At 59.2% G+C, this 20307-nt stretch overlaps 2 protein-coding genes across 3 annotated transcripts; one reads left to right on the top strand and one right to left on the bottom strand.

Moving 5' to 3' along the window:
* The first annotated feature begins 905 nt into the window (after positions 1-905).
* On the top strand, positions 906-9240 carry GRN (granulin precursor). Of its 2 annotated transcripts, XM_030799479.1 has the most exons (14): positions 1134-1155; positions 1911-2050; positions 5287-5431; positions 5555-5680; positions 5796-5880; positions 6356-6468; positions 6570-6705; positions 6819-6928; positions 7169-7295; positions 7495-7592; positions 7682-7927; positions 8147-8380; positions 8473-8703; positions 8793-9240. In XM_030799479.1, the coding sequence occupies exons 3-14, from the start codon at positions 5294-5296 to the stop codon at positions 8928-8930; spliced, it is 1782 nt and encodes a 593-aa protein (XP_030655339.1). In that variant the 5' UTR covers positions 1134-1155; positions 1911-2050; positions 5287-5293; the 3' UTR covers positions 8931-9240. The 2 variants fall into 2 exon arrangements, with proteins under 2 accessions (XP_003270790.2, XP_030655339.1); XM_003270742.3 differs by lacking the exon at positions 1911-2050 and having other exon boundaries at positions 906-1155.
* A 108-nt stretch (positions 9241-9348) lies between these two features.
* On the bottom strand, positions 9349-20025 carry FAM171A2 (family with sequence similarity 171 member A2). The gene is made up of 8 exons (XM_030799478.1): positions 19774-20025; positions 15999-16226; positions 15673-15765; positions 12579-12737; positions 12322-12501; positions 12107-12223; positions 11864-11990; positions 9349-11322 (listed from the first exon to the last, which is right to left on the bottom strand). The coding sequence occupies exons 1-8, from the start codon at positions 19889-19891 to the stop codon at positions 9861-9863; spliced, it is 2484 nt and encodes an 827-aa protein (XP_030655338.1). The 5' UTR covers positions 19892-20025; the 3' UTR covers positions 9349-9860.
* Positions 20026-20307: the final 282 nt, after the last annotated feature.

Genomic DNA, 20307 nt, shown 5'->3' with positions numbered 1-20307 from the left:
ATGCTCCTAAGGTGGAATGAAATCTCTTCTTCCCCACCTGGAGACAAACTATTTCATCTCCCTACACCTGGCAACTGGCGCACAACCTTGTATCTTAAATTAGATTCAGCCTGAGACTGTCTCCCACCAATCCCTGCTCCCTATCCTGCTGAGCACCTTGAGGAAAAGGCTTTGGGGCTGTTTATCTTTGTCCTGGAAACCATCCTTCAACTCACTCTGGGGCCTGCCTAGCATGTCATCCGAGTTTGCAGAATAGAGCAGGACAGGACAGGACAAGACAGGGCAGGATAGGATAGGAGCGAGCCAGCCCGGTAGCTCACACCTGTAATCCCAGTGCCTTGGGGGGCTGCGGTAGGAGAATCGCTTTGGGAGCAGGAGTTGCAGGCCTCAGTGAGCTATGATCAGCTTGGGCGACTGAGCGAGACCCTGTCTCTAAAACAAACACACAAGTCTGGGCGCGGTGGCTCATGCCTGTAATCCTAGCACTTTGGGAGGCCGAGGCGGGCGGATCACGAGGTCAAGAGATCGAGACCATCCTGGCCAACATGGCGAAACCCCGTCTCTACTAAAAATACAAAAATTAGCTGGGCGTGGTGGTGCGCGCCTGTAGTCCCAGCTACTCGGGAGGCTGAGGCAGGAGAATCGCTTGAACCCGGGAGGCAGAGGTTGCAGTGAGCCGAGATCGTGCCACTGCACTCTAGCCTGGCGACAGAGTGAGACTCCGTCTCAAAACAAAAGGATAGAAAGGGGAGCACAAATATTCCCAATTCATAACAGTCCCTCGCACTGTCAATGCCCCAGACACGCGCTATCATCTCTAGCAAACTCCCCCAGGCGCCTGCAGGATGGGTGAAGGAAGGCGACGAGCACCAGCTGCCCTGCTGAGGCTGGCCCGACGTCACATGATTCTCCAATCACATGATCCCTAGAAATAGGGTGTGGGGCGAGAGGAAGCGGGGAGGAGAGTGATTTGAGTAGAAAAGAAACACAGCATTCCAGGCTGGCCCCACCTCTACATTGATAAGTAGCCAATGGGAGTGCGGCAGCCCTGATCCCTGGCCAATGGAAACTGAGGTAGGCGGGTCATCGCTCTGGGGTCTGTAGTCTGAGCGCTGCCAGGCTGCTGCTGCCCAGGGACCGCGGACCCGGACGCAGGTAGGAGGGCGGCCGCGCAGACCTCTCGCCTGCTCCTGCCCAGGGGCCCGGCCAGGGCCATGTGAGCTTGAGGTTCCCCTGGAGTCTCAGCCGGAGACAACGGAAGAACCGCTTATTGAAACTCCTTGGGGGTTCTGATACACTAGAGAGAGTTTTATGGGAAAGAGGAGGCAGTAATTGCAGTGACCCCCATTAGAAGGGGGCTCTCTACCTCCCCAGCATTCCCCCAAAGCAGGGACCACACCATTCTTGACCCAGCTCCACCCCTGTCGGTAGGTGCCGGCTTCTTCCCCTCTCCTGGTGGTGGTGGGTGGTTCCCGCGGCGGCCTGGAGCCGGAGGGGCGCGCGACCCTGGGCTGGGAGCTCCGAGGGCCTGGGAACGGGACCTGAGACCTTGGCTTCTCGAAGGTAGTAGGGACTTGGGAGTGGTGACTGAACCTGGTCTGGCTCCTCCTTACTTCCTCTTGTTGGGGGTGGGACTAGCTAACTTCCGCCTCTCCCAGCCACTTTTTCCTGCTCATCTGCAGCTAGGTTGGCTCCCCTTTTGGGAATTTCCTCTCCCCTTGGCACTCGGAGTTGGGGGGTGCCACCTAGTGGAAGATAACGGAGCTAGGGTCTTGAAGAGGCTGCTGTCCCGTCTGGCTGTTTTGGCGGTGTAGGGTGGCATGAGAGACTGCGACTCGCCTCCTCATCCCTGTTTCTGTATGCGTGTGCGTGTATTCAGTAGAAGCATACACTATACTCCCTCAACTTAGGGTAAACAGGAGGGGCCACATGCACAGGTAACTCACCAGGGAGCCGAACACTCCTGTGCAGACAGACTTCCCTTCCCAGCAAGCCATGGCAGCGGACAGCCTGCTGAGAACACCCAGGAAGCAGGCGGTGCCAGCTGCAGGTGCTTTGCCTGGGAGCTGTGGGGCTGAGGAGAGGGTCCACTGTCCAGGACCAGTCAACTTCATCCTTATCTGTCCAGGAGGTGGCCTCTTGGGGATGCTGAGTTAGGGGAGGGGCACTTGAGGAAAGCCAGGTGGAGCACAGAGGATGTGAGTGACTGGGTGGGTGAGATTTCCTGCCCCTCCCCGCCCCCCCCGTGATATCCACACATAGACTCGTGGGGTAACTGAGGCACAGACAGAGAGCAACTTCTTAGGCCCTCACAGTTGGCAATTCTAGGATTAGGACCCAAGCGCGATTTCCAGGCAGTCCCTGTACCGTGTTTCTGTTGTACCTGTTGCACCATTCCCAGGCACTGCCCATCGTGCCACTAGTGATAAGAACCCAGGTCCAATATGCTCTGGGGCCATCAAAGCCTGTGTCACCATGACCTGATGTGTGACATGTTATAGGTGTCCCTTGGTATCTTCACGGAACTGGTTCCAGGACCCCAAAATCTGTGGGTGCTCAAGTCCCTGATATAAAATGTTGTAATATTTGCGTATAACCTATACATACTTTAAATCATTTCTAGATTACTTATACCTAATACAATGGAAATGACATGTCGGCTGGGCACGGTGGCTCATGCCTGAAATCCCAGCACTTTGGGAGGCCGTGGCAGGTGGATCACCTGAAGTCAGGAGTTCGAGACCAGCCTGACCAACATGGTGAAACCCCCGTCTCTACTAAAAATACAAAAATTAGCCAGGTGTGGTAGCGCACACCTGTAATCCCACCTACTCGGGAGGCTGAGGCAGGAGAATTGCTTGAACCCGGGAGGCGGAGTTTGCAGTGAGCCGAGATCGAGCCACTGTACTACGGCCTAGGTGACAGAGCAAGACTCCATCTCAAAAAAAAAAAAAAAAAAAAAGAAAAGAAAAAGAAAAATGCCATGTAAATAGTTGTGATCCTGAATTGTTTAGGGAATAATAAGAAAGAACAATCTGTACATGTTCAGTATAGATGCACCCATCCTAAGCCTAACTACATTGTATACCTCAGCAACAATGTAACATTTTCTGGGTTTTTTTTTGTTTGTTTTTGAGATGGAGTCTCATTCTGTTGCCCAGGCTGGAGTGCAGTGGCGCGATCTCGGCTCACTGCAACCTCCGCCTCCCAGGTTCAAGCAATTCTCCTGCCTCAGCCTCCCAAGTAGCTGGGATTACAGGCGCGTGCTACCACGCTCAGCTAATTTTTCTATTTTTAGTAGAGACAGGGTTTCACCATGTTGGTCAGGCTGGTCTCGATCTCGTGACTTCGTGATCCACCCGCCTCAGCCTCCCAAAGTGCTGGGATTACAGGCGTGAGCCACCGCGGCCGGCTTTTGTTTTTTGAGACAGAATCTGAGTCTCGCTCTATCACCCAGGCTGGAGTATGGTGGCACGATCTCTGCTCACTGCAACCTCCACCTCCCGGGCTCAAGAAGTTCTCCTGCCTCAGCCTCTTGAGTAGCTGGGATTACAGGTGTGTGCTACCACGCATGGCTAATTTTTGTATTTTTAATAGAGATGGGGGTTTCACCATGTTGGTCAGGCTGGTCTCGAACTCCTGACCTTGGGATCTGCCCACTTCAGCCTCCCAAAGTGCTGGGATTACAGGTGTTAGCCACCGCGCCCAGTATATTTTGATCCCTGGTTGGATATGGAGGGCTGACTGTACTTAACATCTCTGAGCTTCAGTTTCCTCCTTTAAAAGTAAAGGTGTGGCCAGGTGTGGTGGTTCAAGCCTGTAATCCCAGCACTTAGGGAGGCTGAGGCGGGTGGATCAGCTGAGGTCAGGAGTTCAAGACCAGCCTGACCAATGTAGTGAAACCCCCCCTCTACTAAAAATACAAAAATTAGCCAGGCATGGTGGTGAGCGCCTGTAGTCCCAGCTACTTGCTTGAACTCGAGAGGCAGAGGTTGCAGTGAGCCGAGATTGTGCCACTGAACTCTAGCATGGGCAACACAGCAAGCCTTCATCTCAAAAAAAAAAAAAAAAAAAAAAAAAAAGGGCGAGCAGACGTGGTGGCATGCTCCTAAAGTGTCCCAGCTACTTCGGAGGCCAAGGTTGGAGGATTGCTTGATCCCAGGAGTCTGAGTCCAGCCTGGGCAACATAGCAATACCTCATCTCTAAAAATAAAATAAAAGTAAAGGTATTAATTACTACTTTGGATGGTTGTTGCAAAGAAATAAAATAATGGAGAATCTTGTAACTGGCTCCCAAGAGGCTCAACAGACATTATTGTTTTTGCTTCTTCAGGATGAGTTACCTCTCTGGCCACCCCACTGAACTAGCTGGGCTAGCTGAGCCTGGGAGAAGAGTTGTTTAGGAAGTGAGAGGCTGCTCCCCACAGGGACTCAAGGCTCAGTTCCTCCTGGTGACTCAGATGGGCAGCCCTGTGGGCACACGTGGTCTCTCTCCACATGTGGCTGTGTTTCACTTCCAGAATAGATTGAGAGGCAGGGGCGGGGGCTAGCATGCTTGGGGAATCTCAGGGGGCCCTGGTGGTGTGGGGGACCCTCAGAACACAGGTGTCTCAAAGGCTGACCCAGCTTCTGTGTCCCCTTCCCTGGGTGAGGAGGGGACATTCATGGGCAGATGGTGACCTCTGGGGAAGGCAGCCCAGACTCCACTGGCCACCGTATTTCCTTTTTCACAACTTTCTCACCCCTGTGGTTTCCCATGTCATCATGTGGCCACTTCCTGCAAGGCCTTAGCGGAGTGCAGGTATGGACATAGTGTCAGGCAAGGAGGCATCTGGAGGGGAACCCTGGCTTTTCCTGGGGGGACTCCCTCCCTGCACCCTAGCCCTGTCCTCTCCCATGGCTACTGATGCCTTCCCCTCACCCCAGAGGTGGCCCACATCTGCACAGATCAGACCCACAAAAATCACATCTTCCTGACTTTCATAAGCCTGCCCAGTGAGGCCCAGGCGTTAGGCCATGTTCTGGGGACTCGGACCCACACATATATGCATGTCAGCATTCATGCTTACAGGTCCGCACGTGCTGGGGCATGTGTCACATACAGGGCGCTGTAGGAAGCTGACTCTCAGTCCCTGCAGATTTCTGCCTGCCTGGACAGGGAGGTGTTGAGAAGGCTCAGGCAGTCCTGGGCCAGGACCTTGGCCTGGGGCTAGGGGACTGAGTGGCCCTAGAATCAAGGGTGGCATGGGCTTAAGCAGTTGCCAGACGTTCCTTGGTACTTTGCAGGCAGACCATGTGGACCCTGGTGAGCTGGGTGGCCTTAACAGCAGGGCTGGTGGCTGGAACGTGGTGCCCAGATGGTCAGTTCTGCCCTGTGGCCTGCTGCATGGACCCCGGAGGAGCCAGCTACAGCTGCTGCAGTCCCCTTCTGGTGAGTGCCCCTCAGCCTAGGCAAGAGCTGGCAGCCTGAGTTTTCCCAAAGGGTCATCTTGGATTGGCCAGAGGAGGATGCCAGGCACAAGTCTGTGGTTTATCATTTCCCCTGTCTTTCCAGGACAAATGGCCCACAACACTGAGCAGGCATCTGGGTGACCCCTGCCAGGTTGATGCCCACTGCTCTGCCGGCCACTCCTGCATCTTTACCGTCTCAGGGACTTCCAGTTGCTGTCCCTTCCCAGAGGTGAGCGTGCCATCAGCCCGATGGAGGGGCGTAGGTCTGCATTTATGCTTTTCCTGCACTCTCCCACCTGCAGATAAAAGGGCCCTGCCAATGCAGGTTTCTCTGTGTTCCACAGGCCGTGGCATGCGGGGATGGCCATCACTGCTGCCCACGGGGCTTCCACTGCAGTGCAGACGGGCGATCCTGCTTCCAAAGATCAGGTGCAGCTGGGGTGTGGGTGCAGGGCAGGCAGACCGGCAGCATGTAGAGCCTGGAACCCAGCAGCCCAGCTGGCGGGGCAGCCCCGATTCCGGCCCTTGTGCCCTCATTCATGTGGCATCTGTACTAAGCAACAGCCCTGCTGTGGACAGAGGGGCAGCACTGGGGATAGGAGGGTGCAGGAGAAAGTGCAGGACTCCAGGTCCAGGCATTGTGGGGGTGGGGAGAGGTCGAGCTGGGCCGGTCTAATGCCAACCCATGGTCAGTGGGTGCCCCTTCCCCATGCCATCTTGCTGAGGGAGGGACTGGATTGTGAGGAGGGTGAGTTAGGCCTGCCTAGGAGATCACTGAGCCTTAGTGTCACCCTCAAACCCCAGTAGCTGGGCTTGCAGGCCCTGGTGCCATCAGCTCCTTGCCTGATGGGGGAGTCACCTTCCCTGAGTGGGCTGGTAGAATCCTGGGTCATCTTGTCCACAGGTAACAACTCCGTGGGTGCCGTCCAGTGCCCTGATAGTCAGTTCGAATGCCCGGACTTCTCCACGTGCTGCGTTATGGTCGATGGCTCCTGGGGGTGCTGCCCCATGCCCCAGGTACAAATCTGGGGAGATGGGGGTATGTGGAGGGAAGTGGGGGCAGAGTGTGGGGGCCAGGGGCAGGAGGTGAAGATGGAGTCAGGACCATTTTTTCTCAGGCTTCCTGCTGTGAAGACAGGGTGCACTGCTGTCCGCACGGTGCCTTCTGCGACCTGGTTCACACCCGCTGCATCACACCCACGGGCACCCACCCCCTGGCAAAGAAGCTCCCTGCCCAGAGGACTAACAGGGCAGGTGAGGAGGTGGGAGAGCATCAGGCCGGGGGCTGGGGTGGGGCCTCATTGACTCCAAGTGTGGGAAAAAGTTCCCTCCACCCTGGCTGTCCCTCACGCTTGCTCCTCTTCCAGTGGCCTTGTCCAGCTCGGTCATGTGTCCGGATGCACGGTCCCAGTGCCCTGATGATTCTACCTGCTGTGAGCTGCCCAGTGGGAAGTATGGCTGCTGCCCAATGCCCAATGTGAGTGAGGGGCTGGAGCCAGCTTGGCTGTGTGCCCCCAGCCACCTGGCCCTGACACGCACCTTACAGGGGCTCTGGGGCATGGGGCTGGCTGGCTGGCTGCTTGCTGGGAGCCTGGCTGATGCAGGGTTCATGCCACCCCCTAGTGGGGGACTGGGGCAGTGCCAACCATCAGCCTGGCTGCTCCCTGTGTGCTACTGAGCCTGGAAGTGACAAAGACCCACCCCTGTCCCCACTCAGGCCACCTGCTGCTCCGATCACCTGCACTGCTGCCCCCAAGACACTGTGTGTGACCTGATCCAGAGTAAGTGCCTTTCCAAGGAGAACGCTACCACGGACCTCCTCACTAAGCTGCCTGCGCACACAGGTACCAGAGGCAGGGCGCAGACACAGGGGTGGGGCCCCCTTTCCTCCCTTTCAGGCCTGGCCTTAGGATCACTGCAAGGTGGTGTAAGCGGTGCCCTCCATCTTCAACACCTGGTTTCAGCTGTGGAGCCGGCAAAGGGTGGATACCCCTGAGGGTCCCCAGTGCCACTTCTGACCTGTCCTCTCTGCCTCCCTCACAGTGGGGGATGTGAAATGTGACATGGAGGTGAGCTGCCCAGATGGCTATACCTGCTGCCGTCTACAGTCGGGGGCCTGGGGCTGCTGCCCTTTTACCCAGGTACCCAGGGGTGGCGGGTGGGTGGGCTGAGCACAGTGTGGCAGCCAGCTGGGCCCCAGTGCCCACCAGCCCTTCTCCATCTGCCCTAGGCTGTGTGCTGTGAGGACCACATACACTGCTGTCCCGCGGGGTTTACGTGTGACACGCAGAAGGGTACCTGTGAACAGGGGACCCACCAGGTGCCCTGGATGGAGAAGGCCCCAGCTCACCTCAGCCTGCCAGACCCACAAGTCTTGAAGAGAGATGTCCCCTGTGATAATGTCAGCAGCTGTCCCCCCTCCAATACCTGCTGCCAACTCACATCTGGGGAGTGGGGCTGCTGTCCAATCCCAGAGGTACATGGGAGGGGACAGCATCTTGGCCTGGGCAGGTGGACGGCCAAGCTCCTATTGCTTTCTGCCGTCCGCATAGCCCATAGGTGATACCCAGCTCTGTCAGATTCGTCCCCAGCTGGAGGGGCTGTAAGCAGGAGAGGCGGGCTGGAGTAGGTAGGGGCTCGGCACTGCGCCCCACATAGTGGCTACCTAGAATGCCCTTTCCTGCCCACCCCCCAGGCTGTCTGCTGCTCGGACCACCAGCACTGCTGCCCCCAGGGCTACATGTGTGTAGCCGAGGGGCAGTGTCAGCGGGGAAGCGAGATCGTGGCTGGACTGGAGAAGACGCTTGCCCGCCGGGCTTCCTTATCCCACCCCAGAGACATCGGCTGTGACCAGCACACCAGCTGCCCGGTGGGGCAGACCTGCTGCCCGAGCCTGGGTGGGGGCTGGGCCTGCTGCCAGTTGCCCCATGTGAGTGCCTCCCTGCCTGCCCCTGGATAGGGGAGCTAGGCCCGGTGAGGGGACAGGAACATAATGCCATTCTGTGCTCTCTTTCCCGCCAGGCTGTGTGCTGCGAGGATCGCCAGCACTGCTGCCCGGCTGGCTACACCTGCAATGTGAAGGCCCGATCCTGCGAGAAGGAAGTGGTCTCTGCCCAGCCTGCCACCTTCCTGGCCCGTAGCCCTCACGTGGGTGCGAAGGACGTGGAGTGTGGGGAAGGACACTTCTGCCATGATAACCAGACCTGCTGCCGAGACAACCGAGGGGGCTGGGCCTGCTGTCCCTACCGCCAGGTCAGTGCCAACCCCCATCCTGGGGCTGGGTATGGCCAGGGACCAGGTCCCACCTCGTCCAACCCTCTCGCCCCCCTCTGACCATCCAGGGCGTCTGTTGTGCTGATCGGCGCCACTGCTGTCCTGCTGGCTTCCGCTGCGCAGCCAGGGGTACCAAGTGTTTGCGCAGGGAGGCCCCGCGCTGGGACGCCCCTTTGAGGGACCCAGCCTTGAGACAGCTGCTGTGAGGGACAGTACTGAAGACTCTGCAGCCCTCGGGACCCCACTCGGAGGGTGCCCTCTGCTCAGGCCTCCCTAGCACCTCTCCCCAACCAAATTCTCCCTGGCCCCCATTCTGAGCTCCCCATCACCATGGGAGGTGGGGCCTCAATCTAAGGCCTTCCCTGTCAGAAGGGGGTTGTGGCAAAAGCCACATTACAAGCTGCCATCCCCTCCCCGTTTCTGTGGACCCTGTGGCCAGGTGCTTTTCCCTATCCACAGGGGTGTCTGTGTGTGTGTGCGTGTGTGCGTTTCAATAAAGTTTGTACACTTTCTTAACAGTGTCTGATTTGCCGCCCTGCCTGCCCTCCTCAGGGTCCCAGAGCAAGGGTTCACGTCCACTGCCAACACTCCCCTCCCCTACCCCACAGAAAGACATACACAGCCTTAACCTCACCAGTTTTATATTTGCTGCTCACATCGGCTGTATCACATTACCCCCTAGTCCCCAGAGCTGTCCCAGCCACCAGCCCTGTGGCATCGTAGCCCAGAGATGGGCTAGTCAGCAAGCAGCACCCCCTCCCCTCCCAGGGGTCCACAGAAAACGTCCCCTCCCTTCCCAGCCCTCACACTAGCAGCTGAGGCTGGGTCACCCCTCCTGCTTTACCACAATAGAGCTTTCTATGTACAGCCACGTCTACACAGGCACTGCTTCCCCCCAGCCCTCCTCCCCGGCACCTCCCCGTGGGGGGCTGGACACCCCCCTCCTCCCCGGCTTGGAGGCACAGGGTCCCTTGCAAGACACGACCCAGCACCTACCACGGAACAGCTCCAAGGCCCCTGGGCCCCTCTCCGGCCTGGGGCTGGGGGCTACGCGCGAGGGCCCCCGCAGGCCCCCGGGGCGCGCACCCTGGGTGCGGGCCCGCGCGGGAGGGGCGGTGCCAGGCCCTGCGCGGGCGCTACTTGACGTTGAACACCATCAGCGGCCGCTCCTCCCGCCGCTGCCACGGGCTCTTCTTGTCTCCCGCCTCGTCGCCCACCTCCGCCCCCAGCTCGTCCTCCGGGCTGGTGAGCGAGTCGCGCCGCAGCTCGCTGGCGCTGCTGCGGGAGCTGTCCCCGCGGCTGCGGCCCCGCCCCCGGGGTACCGTGGCCGCCCGGCCCTCGGGCGCCGCCACCTCGTCCAGCAGCGGCGTCAGCGAGTTGTCCTCCGGAGAGCAGAGGCCCGTGCGGCTCTCGCTGCTGCTGGGCTCCGTGTCCTCGCTGAGCGCCAGGCGCGGGGGCGCGGGCGGCGGCGGCGGCGCAGCAGGCGGGGCGCGCTCCCGCTCCTCCCTCGGGGGCCGGCGGCGCGCGGGCCGCGCCTCGTGCACATCTACGCCCGAGTCCAGGCTGGCGTCAGTGCTGCGTGCCCCGCCGCCCGCCTGCAGGTCGATGTAAGAGTGGCGCACTTGCGAGTTGGAGCGCCCGTCGAGGGACACGAACCAGGCGCGCGGGTGCGGCTTCACGCCCAGTTCCAGCAGCTTCTTCTCGGTCAGGGCCTGCAGCTCCCCGTTGAGCTGCGCCATGGTGGACTCGTTGAACAGCACAGGGATGGTGACTGAGCCACTGACGGGCGCCGCGCGCCCGGCCCCCCAGCCCTCGCCGCCGCCCCCGCCGCCCTCGCCCCCCGGGCCCGAGTGGCCCTGCATCTGCGGGCGCTGGGGGTCGGGCTGGGGAAAAGCGCGCGCCGGGCCGGGTGCCGTGCCCTCCGGCTGGGCCGGCTCGTCGCCCACGCCGGCGGCGCCCGCCTCGCCGCCGAGGCGCACATAGTGCGCGGGGATCACCAGGGTGGGCATGACGTTGCGGTAGACGTTGTCCTTGAGGTGGTCGATGGAGCCGCAGAAGATGAGCTGCCCCGCCTGGCCCAGCGACGGCGGCCGCGCCAGCTGGTCCACCGACTGCGACAGCAGGAAGTCGGGGGTCTTGCTCTCGGCCGCCCCCTTGTGGCCCAGGTAGTGGTCGAAGGGCGGCGGCGGCGGTGAGGGCGGCTCGTGCAGGAAGGCCGCAGCCCCCGAGGGCCCGCGCCGGTACTCCTCTAGGCCGGGCTCCAGCCCTCCGGGGCCCTCGGCCGAGCGAGCGCCCTTGAGCCCGGCGCTGTCACCCCCGCGGGCACCCGAAGGCTCGGCGGCCGGGCGGCTGGCAGAGCGCGGCTTGGTGCGGAAGAAGTCATCCCGGGAGGAGGCCAAGTCCCGGGAGCTGGAGAAGGCCGAGTGGAGGGGGCCTGGAGGCGGAGCCTCGGGGTCCCCCGACGGGACGGGTTCCAGGGGTCCCCCACAGATGAGGTGGAGCTGGGACATCGAGGTGGCCTGGTCTCGTTTGTTACCGTCAGAGGGCCCCGAGAGCTGCAGCTTGCGGTGCTGTTGCCTCGGCTTCAGGCAGCGCCTCCTGGAAGGGAGGGAGCAGAAGGGGCCTCTCAGGAAAGGGTGAGGGCCAGAGTAGGCCCCGAACCCCCTTAGATTCAAGACAGATGAATATAGTGGAAGAGGTGGGGAGAATGCCTGGGGCGCTCAGGAGAGATGGCGGGGAGCCGCCGTGTCCGTTTGGCGGTCCCCTCAGGGTAAACTCTGCACTCCTCTGCATGTAGGATGTGCTGCGAGAACCAGGGATGAGCATCTAAGCTGTCTGTGGGTGTGTCCGGCCTGGAGTCCTCTGGGAGAGAGAGCTGGGCTGGTAAGGGCAGTGGCAGATCTCTCTGGAGGGGCCGGGCTGCAAGTCCTTAAGCCCTGCCTCCCCTCCCACCTCCCCGCTGTCTTCAGCCACCAGCACCAGCCCTTCAGGTCTTAGCATGTTTACAGGAAGTCTTTTCCTGTCTGCCCCTTGAGGACCAGAAGTGGATTTTATGCATCTTTGGGGCCCCAGGGCCCGGTACAAGTGCAGGCCTCAGTCAGAGGAGAGGAGGGGAGGATGGGGGAAGCCCGGTGCTCACCGACAGTAGTAGATGAGCAGACACAGCAGGATGAGCACCAGCAGGGCCAGGGCCGCCAGGATGGTGAGCAAGAAGATGGTGTGGTAGGTGCCGATGTCCTGGATGCCCGACGTGATGGTGACCAGCCCTGTGCCAGGCGAGGGCTTAGCATTCAGGTGTAGACACCCTTCCTGCCTTTCAGAAGTCTGCTCTCCCAGCTCCCCTCCTCCACGGCCTCTATGCCCACTGCCCCACTACTCTTACCAGCCGTGGGGGAGGCCATGGCGGCCACCCAGTACCCCAGCTGGGGGGAGACAAAGGTCCAGTAGAGCTGCCGGCCTTCCTTCCGGATTACACCAGTGCCATTGCGCACCCACAGCCCTGGGAGAGGCAGGGGTTTTGTCACGCTTGAGTCGCTCCCACTCAAGTCCCACTTTCCTCCCTCAACTCAAGCACCTGCAGCCCCCTGAGGCACTTACCACTCTTGGGGTCAAATCTCCAGGCTGGAATGCTGGTGCCCACGGTGAGGGCACGAGTCTCGGAGGGCACGGGCAGGGACAGGTGAATGGGGCCTGAGAGCGGCACCTCTGTCCCATTACCTGTCAGCAGGTGCACGCTCACAGCAGTGAGGGGCATCAGCTCCAGCCAGGAGCCATTGCCTGAGGGAAGAGGGTACAGGGCTGAGGGCTGATCCTGAGCCTGGGGAGACCCCGTCCGTGCTGGGCACTCAGCCTACCTGAGCTGGAGGCCTCGGTGCCCAGGAAGGCAGGGAAAGCCCGCATTTCCTGCTGGGTGCTGGCAGGTGTGAGTGACGCCCAGAGCTGGCTGTAGGTGGAACTGACAGGCAGGCGGGCAGCCCGGCGCTGGAACTGCACCAAGGGCTGGGAGCGGGCACCTGGAGGGAGAGAGGTGCTGCAGTGGCCTGACCATGGACAGGGATCCCCAGGGACCAGAGCAGAAACCCATTATCTAAGGAAAAGGGGGACATGAGGTCAGGCCACTTCGGAAGGCGGGGGGGGGGGGGTGATGCCTTGGGGAGAAAGCTGGGCAGTCATGGAATGTTAACCTGGAAGGGACATGGACCTGAAATCTCTGTGTGACCCCGAGCAATTTACTTGCATTTGTAGAAAGTTTCCTTATAGAACCTATAACATGTTGCGATCCAGATCCTCAAACAGTATTGTCTACCATGTGGCAGGCACCAGGTTAGACACTGGGGGCCCAAAGATGAACGTCTGCTGTGATGGGAATGTTTTCTAGCTGTGCTGCCCATTATGGTACCCACTGGACACACGTGGCTGTTAAGCATTTGAAATGTGGCTAGTGTGACTGAGGAACTGGATTTTTAATTTTTTAAAATGTAATTATTTTTTACTAGGTGGGTGCAGTGGCTCATGCCTGTAATCCCAGCACTTTGGGAGGCCAAGGTGGGTGGATCACCTGAGGCCGGGAGTTGGAGACCAGCCTGACCAACATGGAGAAACCCCGACTCTACTGAAAATATAAAATTAGCCGGGCATGGTGGTGCATGCCTGTAATCCCAGCTGCTCGTGAGGCTGAGGCAGGAGAATCGCTTGAACCTGGGAGAGGGAGGTTGCGGTGAGCTGAGATTGTGCCATTGCACTCCGGTCTGGGCAACAAGAGCGAAACTCCGTCTCAAAAAAAAAAAAAAAAGGCCAGGCGCGGTGGCTCATGCCTGTAATCCCAGCACTTTGGGAGGCCAAGGCAGGTGGATCACAAGGTCAGGAGTTCAAGACCAGCCTGGCCAAGATGGTGAAACCCCGTCTCTACTAAAACTACAAAAATTAGCCAGGTGTGGTGGCAGGCGCCTGTAATCCCAGCTACTCAGGAGGCTGAGACAGGAGAATCGCTTGAACCCGGGCAGCAGAGGTTGCAGTGAGCCGGGATCATGCCATTGTACCCCAGCCTGGGCAACAGAGTGAGAATCCATCTCAAAAAAAAAATTAATGAATTTTTAATTTAATGTACTTCAATTTAATATGTAGCTAGTGGCTACTGCATTAGACAGTTTAGGTCATGTGTGTGTGTGTTGGGGTGGAGGGGACAGACATATAAACAATTCCAGTACAATATGGTCACAGCTAACATTTATTAATCTTTAAGCTATGCTGGGCACTGTTCTAAGCAGGTTACCTATATTAACCCCTGCAATTAGGAAAATAGCCCCTGAGCTAGGTGTCTTTATTATCAACCTCATTTTAGAGGTGCAGAAATGGAGGCAGGCAGGGGTTCACAATCCTCGAGCCTGAATAGAAGCCCAGGCCATCGGGCTCCAGGCCCATCCTCTGTCATGCCATTCCTCCTGCCTTGCTATCCAAATAGAGGGACACAGACTAGGGGAGTTGTTCTCACTCAGCTCAGGGGAGGCCCTGTGGAGTCTTGGAGGATGTGGAAGACTCAGCCAGGAAAGAAAGAGGGAAAGACATCCAGGAGGCCTGGCATAAGAAAGGCCCAGAGGCGTGGGGCAGAGGGCGGCCCGGGCTCTGGAGGGTGCAGTCAGCTCTGAGATGGCACCTGGGCTTGGTACTAAAAGCAGTAGGCGCCATGCAGAGGCTTCAAGCTAGGGGGCCACAAAGGATCCATTGGTATTTTAGAAACCTGCAGGGGCACTTAGAAGCTTGGGATCAGAGTGACGAAGATGAGCAAACAAGAGCAGCTTGGTGGAGCCGGACGAAGTGGCTCATGCCTGTAATCCCAGCACTTTGAGAGGCCAAGGCGGGTGGATCACCTGAGGTCAGGAGTTGGCCAACATGGCAAAACCGTCTCTACTAAAAATACAAAAATTAGTCCGGCGTGGTGATGGGTGCCTGTAATCCCAGCTACTCAGGAGACTAAGGCAGGAGAATTCCTTGAACCCAGAAAGCAAAGGTTGTAGTGAGCCGAGGTTATGCCACTTCAGCCTGGGCAACAGAGCAAGACTCCATCTCAAAAACAAAACAAAACAACTAGCTCCATGGCAAGGGCTCAAGCTGAGACTACAAACTGGGATGGGGTTCCTCAAACTCCGAAACCCACCATGGCCCTCTAAGCGGAATGGAGCCCCCAAACCCTCACTGTCTTCTACTACCCTCCACCTGATGTCTCCCCCTGGCCTTCCTCTCCAGTGGAGGTGCCTCTGCTTCCTCTTCACTCCTCAGTCGAGGGCTGACCGCTCCATTCAAGCTCTCACCCAGACAGGTCCCCTCGAAGGTTAGGGCCGTCTCAGCACTGAAAGCAGCTGCCCTCCACTCCACTGCCCTGCCTGCTCTGGAACTATTTCAGGGCTTGCAATGATCTGTCTTCCTACTTGTCTGTGAACGTCCAAAGGCAAGGAGCGGGTCTTCTTCCTCACCGTGGTTCCCAGCACCAGCCACAATGCCTGGCACGGCCTAGGAGTTGAAGTAAGTTCTAGCTGAGCGAGACCGAAAGCCTGGGGGTAGACCAGGACAGCTGCAGGCTTGCTCTGGGCCTTGCACTTCCTGTGCACCTGTGCATCCAGCAGGTGCACAACAAATCCGTGTAGACCCATTGAAGATAAAGGTGGCAGGGAAGGTAGGAATAGATGGAGAATAGAAACCACGAGAAGCCCCGATAACTGTAAACATTTATTGAACACCTTCTGTCCTGTGTTTTTTCACTTTTTATGTGATTTCTTACTCCAATTTGATGATGTAGGCACTAACCTTCCACGTCTTACAAATGAGCAAATTATGGCTCAGAGAGGTGAAGTGACTTGCCCAAGGACACCCAGCTAATATAGGACAGTGGAGGTCTCTACACCCAGGTCAGGGGAAGGAAGAAGAGTTGGCATGGGTGAGGGGGAGCCTTACCGGGAGAGCCTAGGAGAATGTGCACCAGGTCCTCATAGAGGATGAGAGTGGCCGGCCGCTCAGGGAGCAGGTAGAGGCTGACAGACGCATACACTGCGGGAGGGATGGCTGGTCAGCTCCAGGAAAGCCCACCCCCTACCCCCCAGCCAGGCACCCCCTCCATCTGAGTCCCAGAGGCTTCACCCTCCCTCAGCCCCCTCTGTGTACCCCAGCCCAGGCAGCAGCTGCTGGAAATCCTCCCCCTCCACCCCCAAGGAGACTATTTTGGGAAGGGGCTGATGGAGGGTCAGCTGCTGTCCCCCCCCTCCACCTGCCCTTGCACTCACAGGGCAGCTTGTCAACACGCCAGGGCACAGAGTTGGTGAGGAAGCCAGGGCGGGCAGCGGTGACCAGCACCCAGGTGCCCAAGCGATAACTGAGGGGCAGGGTGGCCACACCCTCTGAGTCTGTGGTGCCAGCTGCCAGCAGAGTCCGGTTCCCAAATACATCCACTGAGGCCCGGGCCAGGGGCACCAGCTCCCCGCTCACATACACCTGCACCTTGATCAGGATCTCTGTGGGCAAGATGGGGTGAAGGGAGTGAGGACGAGGGAGGGGGAAAGAGAACTGGGGGGAGCCCGAAGATCAGAGGAAGGAGCTGTGTTTGGGAGAGTCTTTGGGGCTGAGGCTAGAGAAGGCATGATTTAAGACCCAGCATTCACAGAGCACTCACTGAAACCTCCTATCAGCCCATGAAGGAGGTGGGACTATTCCCGTATTTCATCGTCTAACACATGCGCTGTGTCACATTTTCACAATTCTAAACTCAGGCTATGCCTATGATTGATAATGCCATCGTTATAACTGGCAGCATTTCTTTCTTTCTTACTGGTACCTGAAATCATGGTGCATCTTATAGTCAGTGGTGTATTGGGTTTGATAATATATGCTCTTAGTCCATTTTACAGATAAGGCAACTGAGGCTTAGAGAGTTTAGGTACTTGGACTACAGCTAAGTGGAGATCTGGGATCCAGACCTGGCAGTCTGCCTCTAGAAGGGACATTCTTAACCTGGGGCCTGGGGAGAGGAGAAGGACAGGAGGGCTGAGAAAGGCTAAGTAAAGCTGGGTCCACAGGCGGAGAGGAGAAGGGTCAAGATTCAGCAGTTTGAAAGGGAGGATGGAGGCTAGGGCAGAGTTCGGGGTCTTGGGAAAAAATTGACAGGGGACACTAGGAAACTGGTCATTCCCATCATTCATCCTTTTCCCAGAATCCTTTGCACAAGCCTGTTTCCCTTCAGATTTAGGGACTCACCCCAACCCCATGCCCAAACAAATTACTCCTGCCTCTTCCCCCTCACATGAACTGCCTGCCCCCTCCCAGCTGGTCAGCTACAGTCAGTCACCATGGCAACGCCCTCATTCCTCCCAGGAGATCAGGCAGGGAGCTGGGGCCCTGGCAAGGGGAAGGAGATCTGAGGGGAGCAACCCAGGCCCAAGAGAACTATTGTGGAGGGGGCTGAGGAGGGAAGCCCAAGTCTTTTGCTTTCCAGGGATGCCTCTGCTCCCAGCCCGGGGAGAGTGTGGCCAGGCCATCAGGCAGGCATCCTGCCCTCAGATGGCGTGATGGGGAGGAATCAAGCCTTGAGTTGTTCCCATGGATTCTCCAGGCAGTCTCTCTGATCCAGGGCACCCCTTCGCATCAGCACAGCCCCTCCCTCAAGAACACACCTCACCCCTACCTTCCTGCTAACAAGGTGTGTCATGCATGTATGGACACCTCAGTGGGGGGCCCAGGAGACAGGTGGGGAGTGGGCTGAGAGCTGGATGCAAATATAGTGGGGGTGGGGTATGGAAGGAAGATTGGAGTCTGGAGCTGAGAGCAGTAGGGCCTGGGGAGGTCAGGGTGCTGTGGAGACTTCGAGGAGAGGGAAGGCCTTAGAGTGGAGCCTGACACTCAGCAGTGACAGGTGTCTTAGCTCAGGCTCCCAACCCGGAGCCAGCGCCACGCCTGCCCTAGGCATCCCATCCAGCTGTTCCCCTGAGCCCACCTCCCCTCCCAGGCCAGAGCCCAACCCTGCAGGGTGAGTGCACACTCCATCCACTCTCACTCTCTGCTCCTCCAGGAAGCTGGCACCCCTCTACTGTTTTTTTTTTTGCACTTTTGATGTGATTTAATTCTTACTTCAATTTGATGATGTAGGCACTATCCTTCCATGTCTTACAAATGAACAAATTATGGCTCAGAGAGGTTAAGTGACATGCCCAAGGGCACCCGGCTAATACGGGAGAGTGGAGGTCTGTACACCCAGGTTGGGGGAAGGAAGAATTGGCTTGGGGTGGGGGGAGAGTAGGGCCTAGGAGGATGTGCACAAGGTCCTCATCCATTCCCCCGCCAACACCCATTAGGAATTCTGAGAAGACAGAAGGGCCTGGCTACTCCCACCTCCATCCCGGGCTTAGGAACAGCTGGATAGAGCAGCTGGGGAGAGGGACTCCGAGTCTGAGATATGGTCATTTGAGGGAATGCCTTGGGTTCAAGAGTCAGAGTTTCAGAAGAGGGAGGGGGCTGAAGAAACAAAACTAGGGTGGGCTGGTAAGGATCTGTGCCAACCTTGAGGATGGGGGAGAAGGGGGCAGGTGCCTAGCAGACTCCCTTCCCCCTTCCCCCTTCCCCTCAACCTGGGCTCCCCGCCAGCTGCCCCAGAGAACCCCCTATCCTGGCTCTATTCCAGCCAATTCCCTGGGCCCCTTCCCCTGAGGTGCAGGGACTTGAGGGGAGGGGCATCCGAAGAAACTAGGGCTTCTTCCTACTAAGCAAAGCTTCATCTCCTCCCCCAGAGAGCTGAGGGAGACCGAGGCAGAGGGCGAACCCTATCCATTCCTCCAAGCCTGACATTCCATATAGTATCCACCTCTCCCGGTTCCAGGCCTGCCTCAATCCAGGAGGAAATCCGACCCCCTCCCTTCATCCGGACCCCACTTCCCTCATCCAGACCCCCCCACCCTGCTTTTCCTGCCAGCTCCTTAGTGTGGGGGGTGAGGAGTGAATACTGCTTCAGGCAGGGATGGGGCCCACAGGCAGGGGAGGGAGAACAGGAGCCGGGAGGTGGGCTCAGGGCTGGAGTGGGCGGAGGCCCCTAAGCGTCCAGACCTGTCTGTGGGGTGTGGAGTCAGGGTCTTGCTCCCCCACCCTTTCCTGCTGCAGGAGCCGGCCCCACCCCCACCTCACACACCCACCTGCTCCTGGTAAGTCGCTGCGAAGGGTCTCCTCCACTGCGAAGGAGATGTGAGATGAGGAGGGGGTGATCTGGGGGCGGGCAGGGGACAGGAGTGCCAGGAGGCTTGCTGAACGGGACCCAGGCACCTGCCCTCCCAGCCGGCACTGCCCACAGCCAGCCAGCTCAGCATGGCTCCGCGACCACAAGCCTGCCATGCTCCCTCAGCTGGGAATCACAATGTACCCCCTTTTCTCAGAGCCCCGCAACTGCCGCTCGTCCTCCGTCATAGGCTCACAAGCATTTATTTGGTGCACCCCAAATTCTAAACCAGAGGGGCTGGCTGGGAACTGTCAGGCTCCAGGGCGAAGAACCCCATTAGAGCAGTCAATCCCGCCCACAGCCTCACCCACTCCCCCTTCTCCCCTCCCCCCTTCAAACCCAGCTCCAGGCTCCCAGCCTCCGGTCCCGGCCTAGGGTGGCAGCCGATGCCGGCGCCCCCACCCAGCCGGGGTCGGGAGCGAGGAACCCGCAGGGGGCTGCAGAGCAGGCGCCCGCCCCAGCCCGCCCCTGGGCGGGTGTCTTCGGTAGACAATGGCTCAGGCAGCAGCGCCTCGCGGACCAGGAGGGAGAAAAACAAATAGGGAGGGGGCGGCGGCGCCGAGCCTGGGGACCCTCGCCCTACCCATTGTGTCTCCCTAAGACCCCCGCCCCGGACGGCCTCCCTCTCCCCGCCTCCACTTTCCCCCAGAAGCGCCGACCCCAGATCGCTTAGCTCCCCCCACCCGAATCCAGGGAACAGAATACTCCTCAATTCACGAACGCCGCGAAGAGGGGGCTGACAGGCGGGAGCCTGATCAGGGGGCGCAGGCCCGCGATCGCGGCCCCTCCCGGCGGAGACTCACCCTGCGGGCTGGGAGGCTCCGGCGGCGACTTGCCGGGAGCCCGGGAGGCGCTGCCGAGCAGCAGCCCCAGCAGCGGCAACAGCCGCGCGAGGACGCTGGGGCCACTCGCCGGCGGCATCGCGGGGCTAGGCCGGGCCCTAGCGGTCCATGGCTCCCGCCTGGTCCCGCTCGCCCGGCCCTGCACAACCCCAGCTCTGCGCCGCGCCTCGCAGCTCCGGCTCCCGCTCCGGCTGCGGCGCCCGCTCAGCGCGATTGTCTCCGCCCGGAGCCGCCGCAAGCGCCCCCTGCAGGCGGCGCGCCACACCGCGAGCCGCCCCCCCCCCCGCCCGGCGCCGCCCCCTCCCGGCCCCGCTCCGCCTGCCGCCCCCCAGTGCTGCCCACCTTCAGCCCACCCCACAGCCCCCCGTTCTGCGCTCCCAGACTCTGGGCTGCAAAGGAGTGTCGGGATTAGGGTCCCATCACCCGGGTTCTTGGGTTTCGAGTGTCCCCAAAATTTGGTGCAAAATTTGTGTGTGTGTAGGTGGGGAGTGGCTA

The sequence above is a fragment of the Nomascus leucogenys genome, chromosome 19 (genome assembly GCF_006542625.1).
Source record: "Nomascus leucogenys isolate Asia chromosome 19, Asia_NLE_v1, whole genome shotgun sequence".
NCBI classification, from domain to species: domain Eukaryota; kingdom Metazoa; phylum Chordata; class Mammalia; order Primates; family Hylobatidae; genus Nomascus; species Nomascus leucogenys.
The sequence above is the reverse complement of the archived record's forward strand: the minus strand, read 5'-3'. Positions and strand labels throughout refer to the sequence as shown.

Coding starts and splice junctions, on each gene's coding strand:
- GRN (XM_003270742.3), top strand. CDS start 5,294: ATGTGGACCCTGGTGAGCTGGGTGGCCTTAACAGCAGGGCTGGTGGCT. Junction 6,706..6,818: donor CCAGAGGACTAACAGGGCAG/GTGAGGAGGTGG, acceptor CTCCTCTTCCAG/TGGCCTTGTCCAGCTCGGTC. Junction 6,929..7,168: donor GCTGCTGCCCAATGCCCAAT/GTGAGTGAGGGG, acceptor GTCCCCACTCAG/GCCACCTGCTGCTCCGATCA.
- FAM171A2 (XM_030799478.1), bottom strand. CDS start 19,891: ATGCCGCCGGCGAGTGGCCCCAGCGTCCTCGCGCGGCTGTTGCCGCTG. Junction 15,766..15,998: donor GCGTGTTGACAAGCTGCCCT/GTGAGTGCAAGG, acceptor TCCCTCCCGCAG/TGTATGCGTCTGTCAGCCTC. Junction 12,224..12,321: donor GAGATTTGACCCCAAGAGTG/GTAAGTGCCTCA, acceptor TGCCTCTCCCAG/GGCTGTGGGTGCGCAATGGC.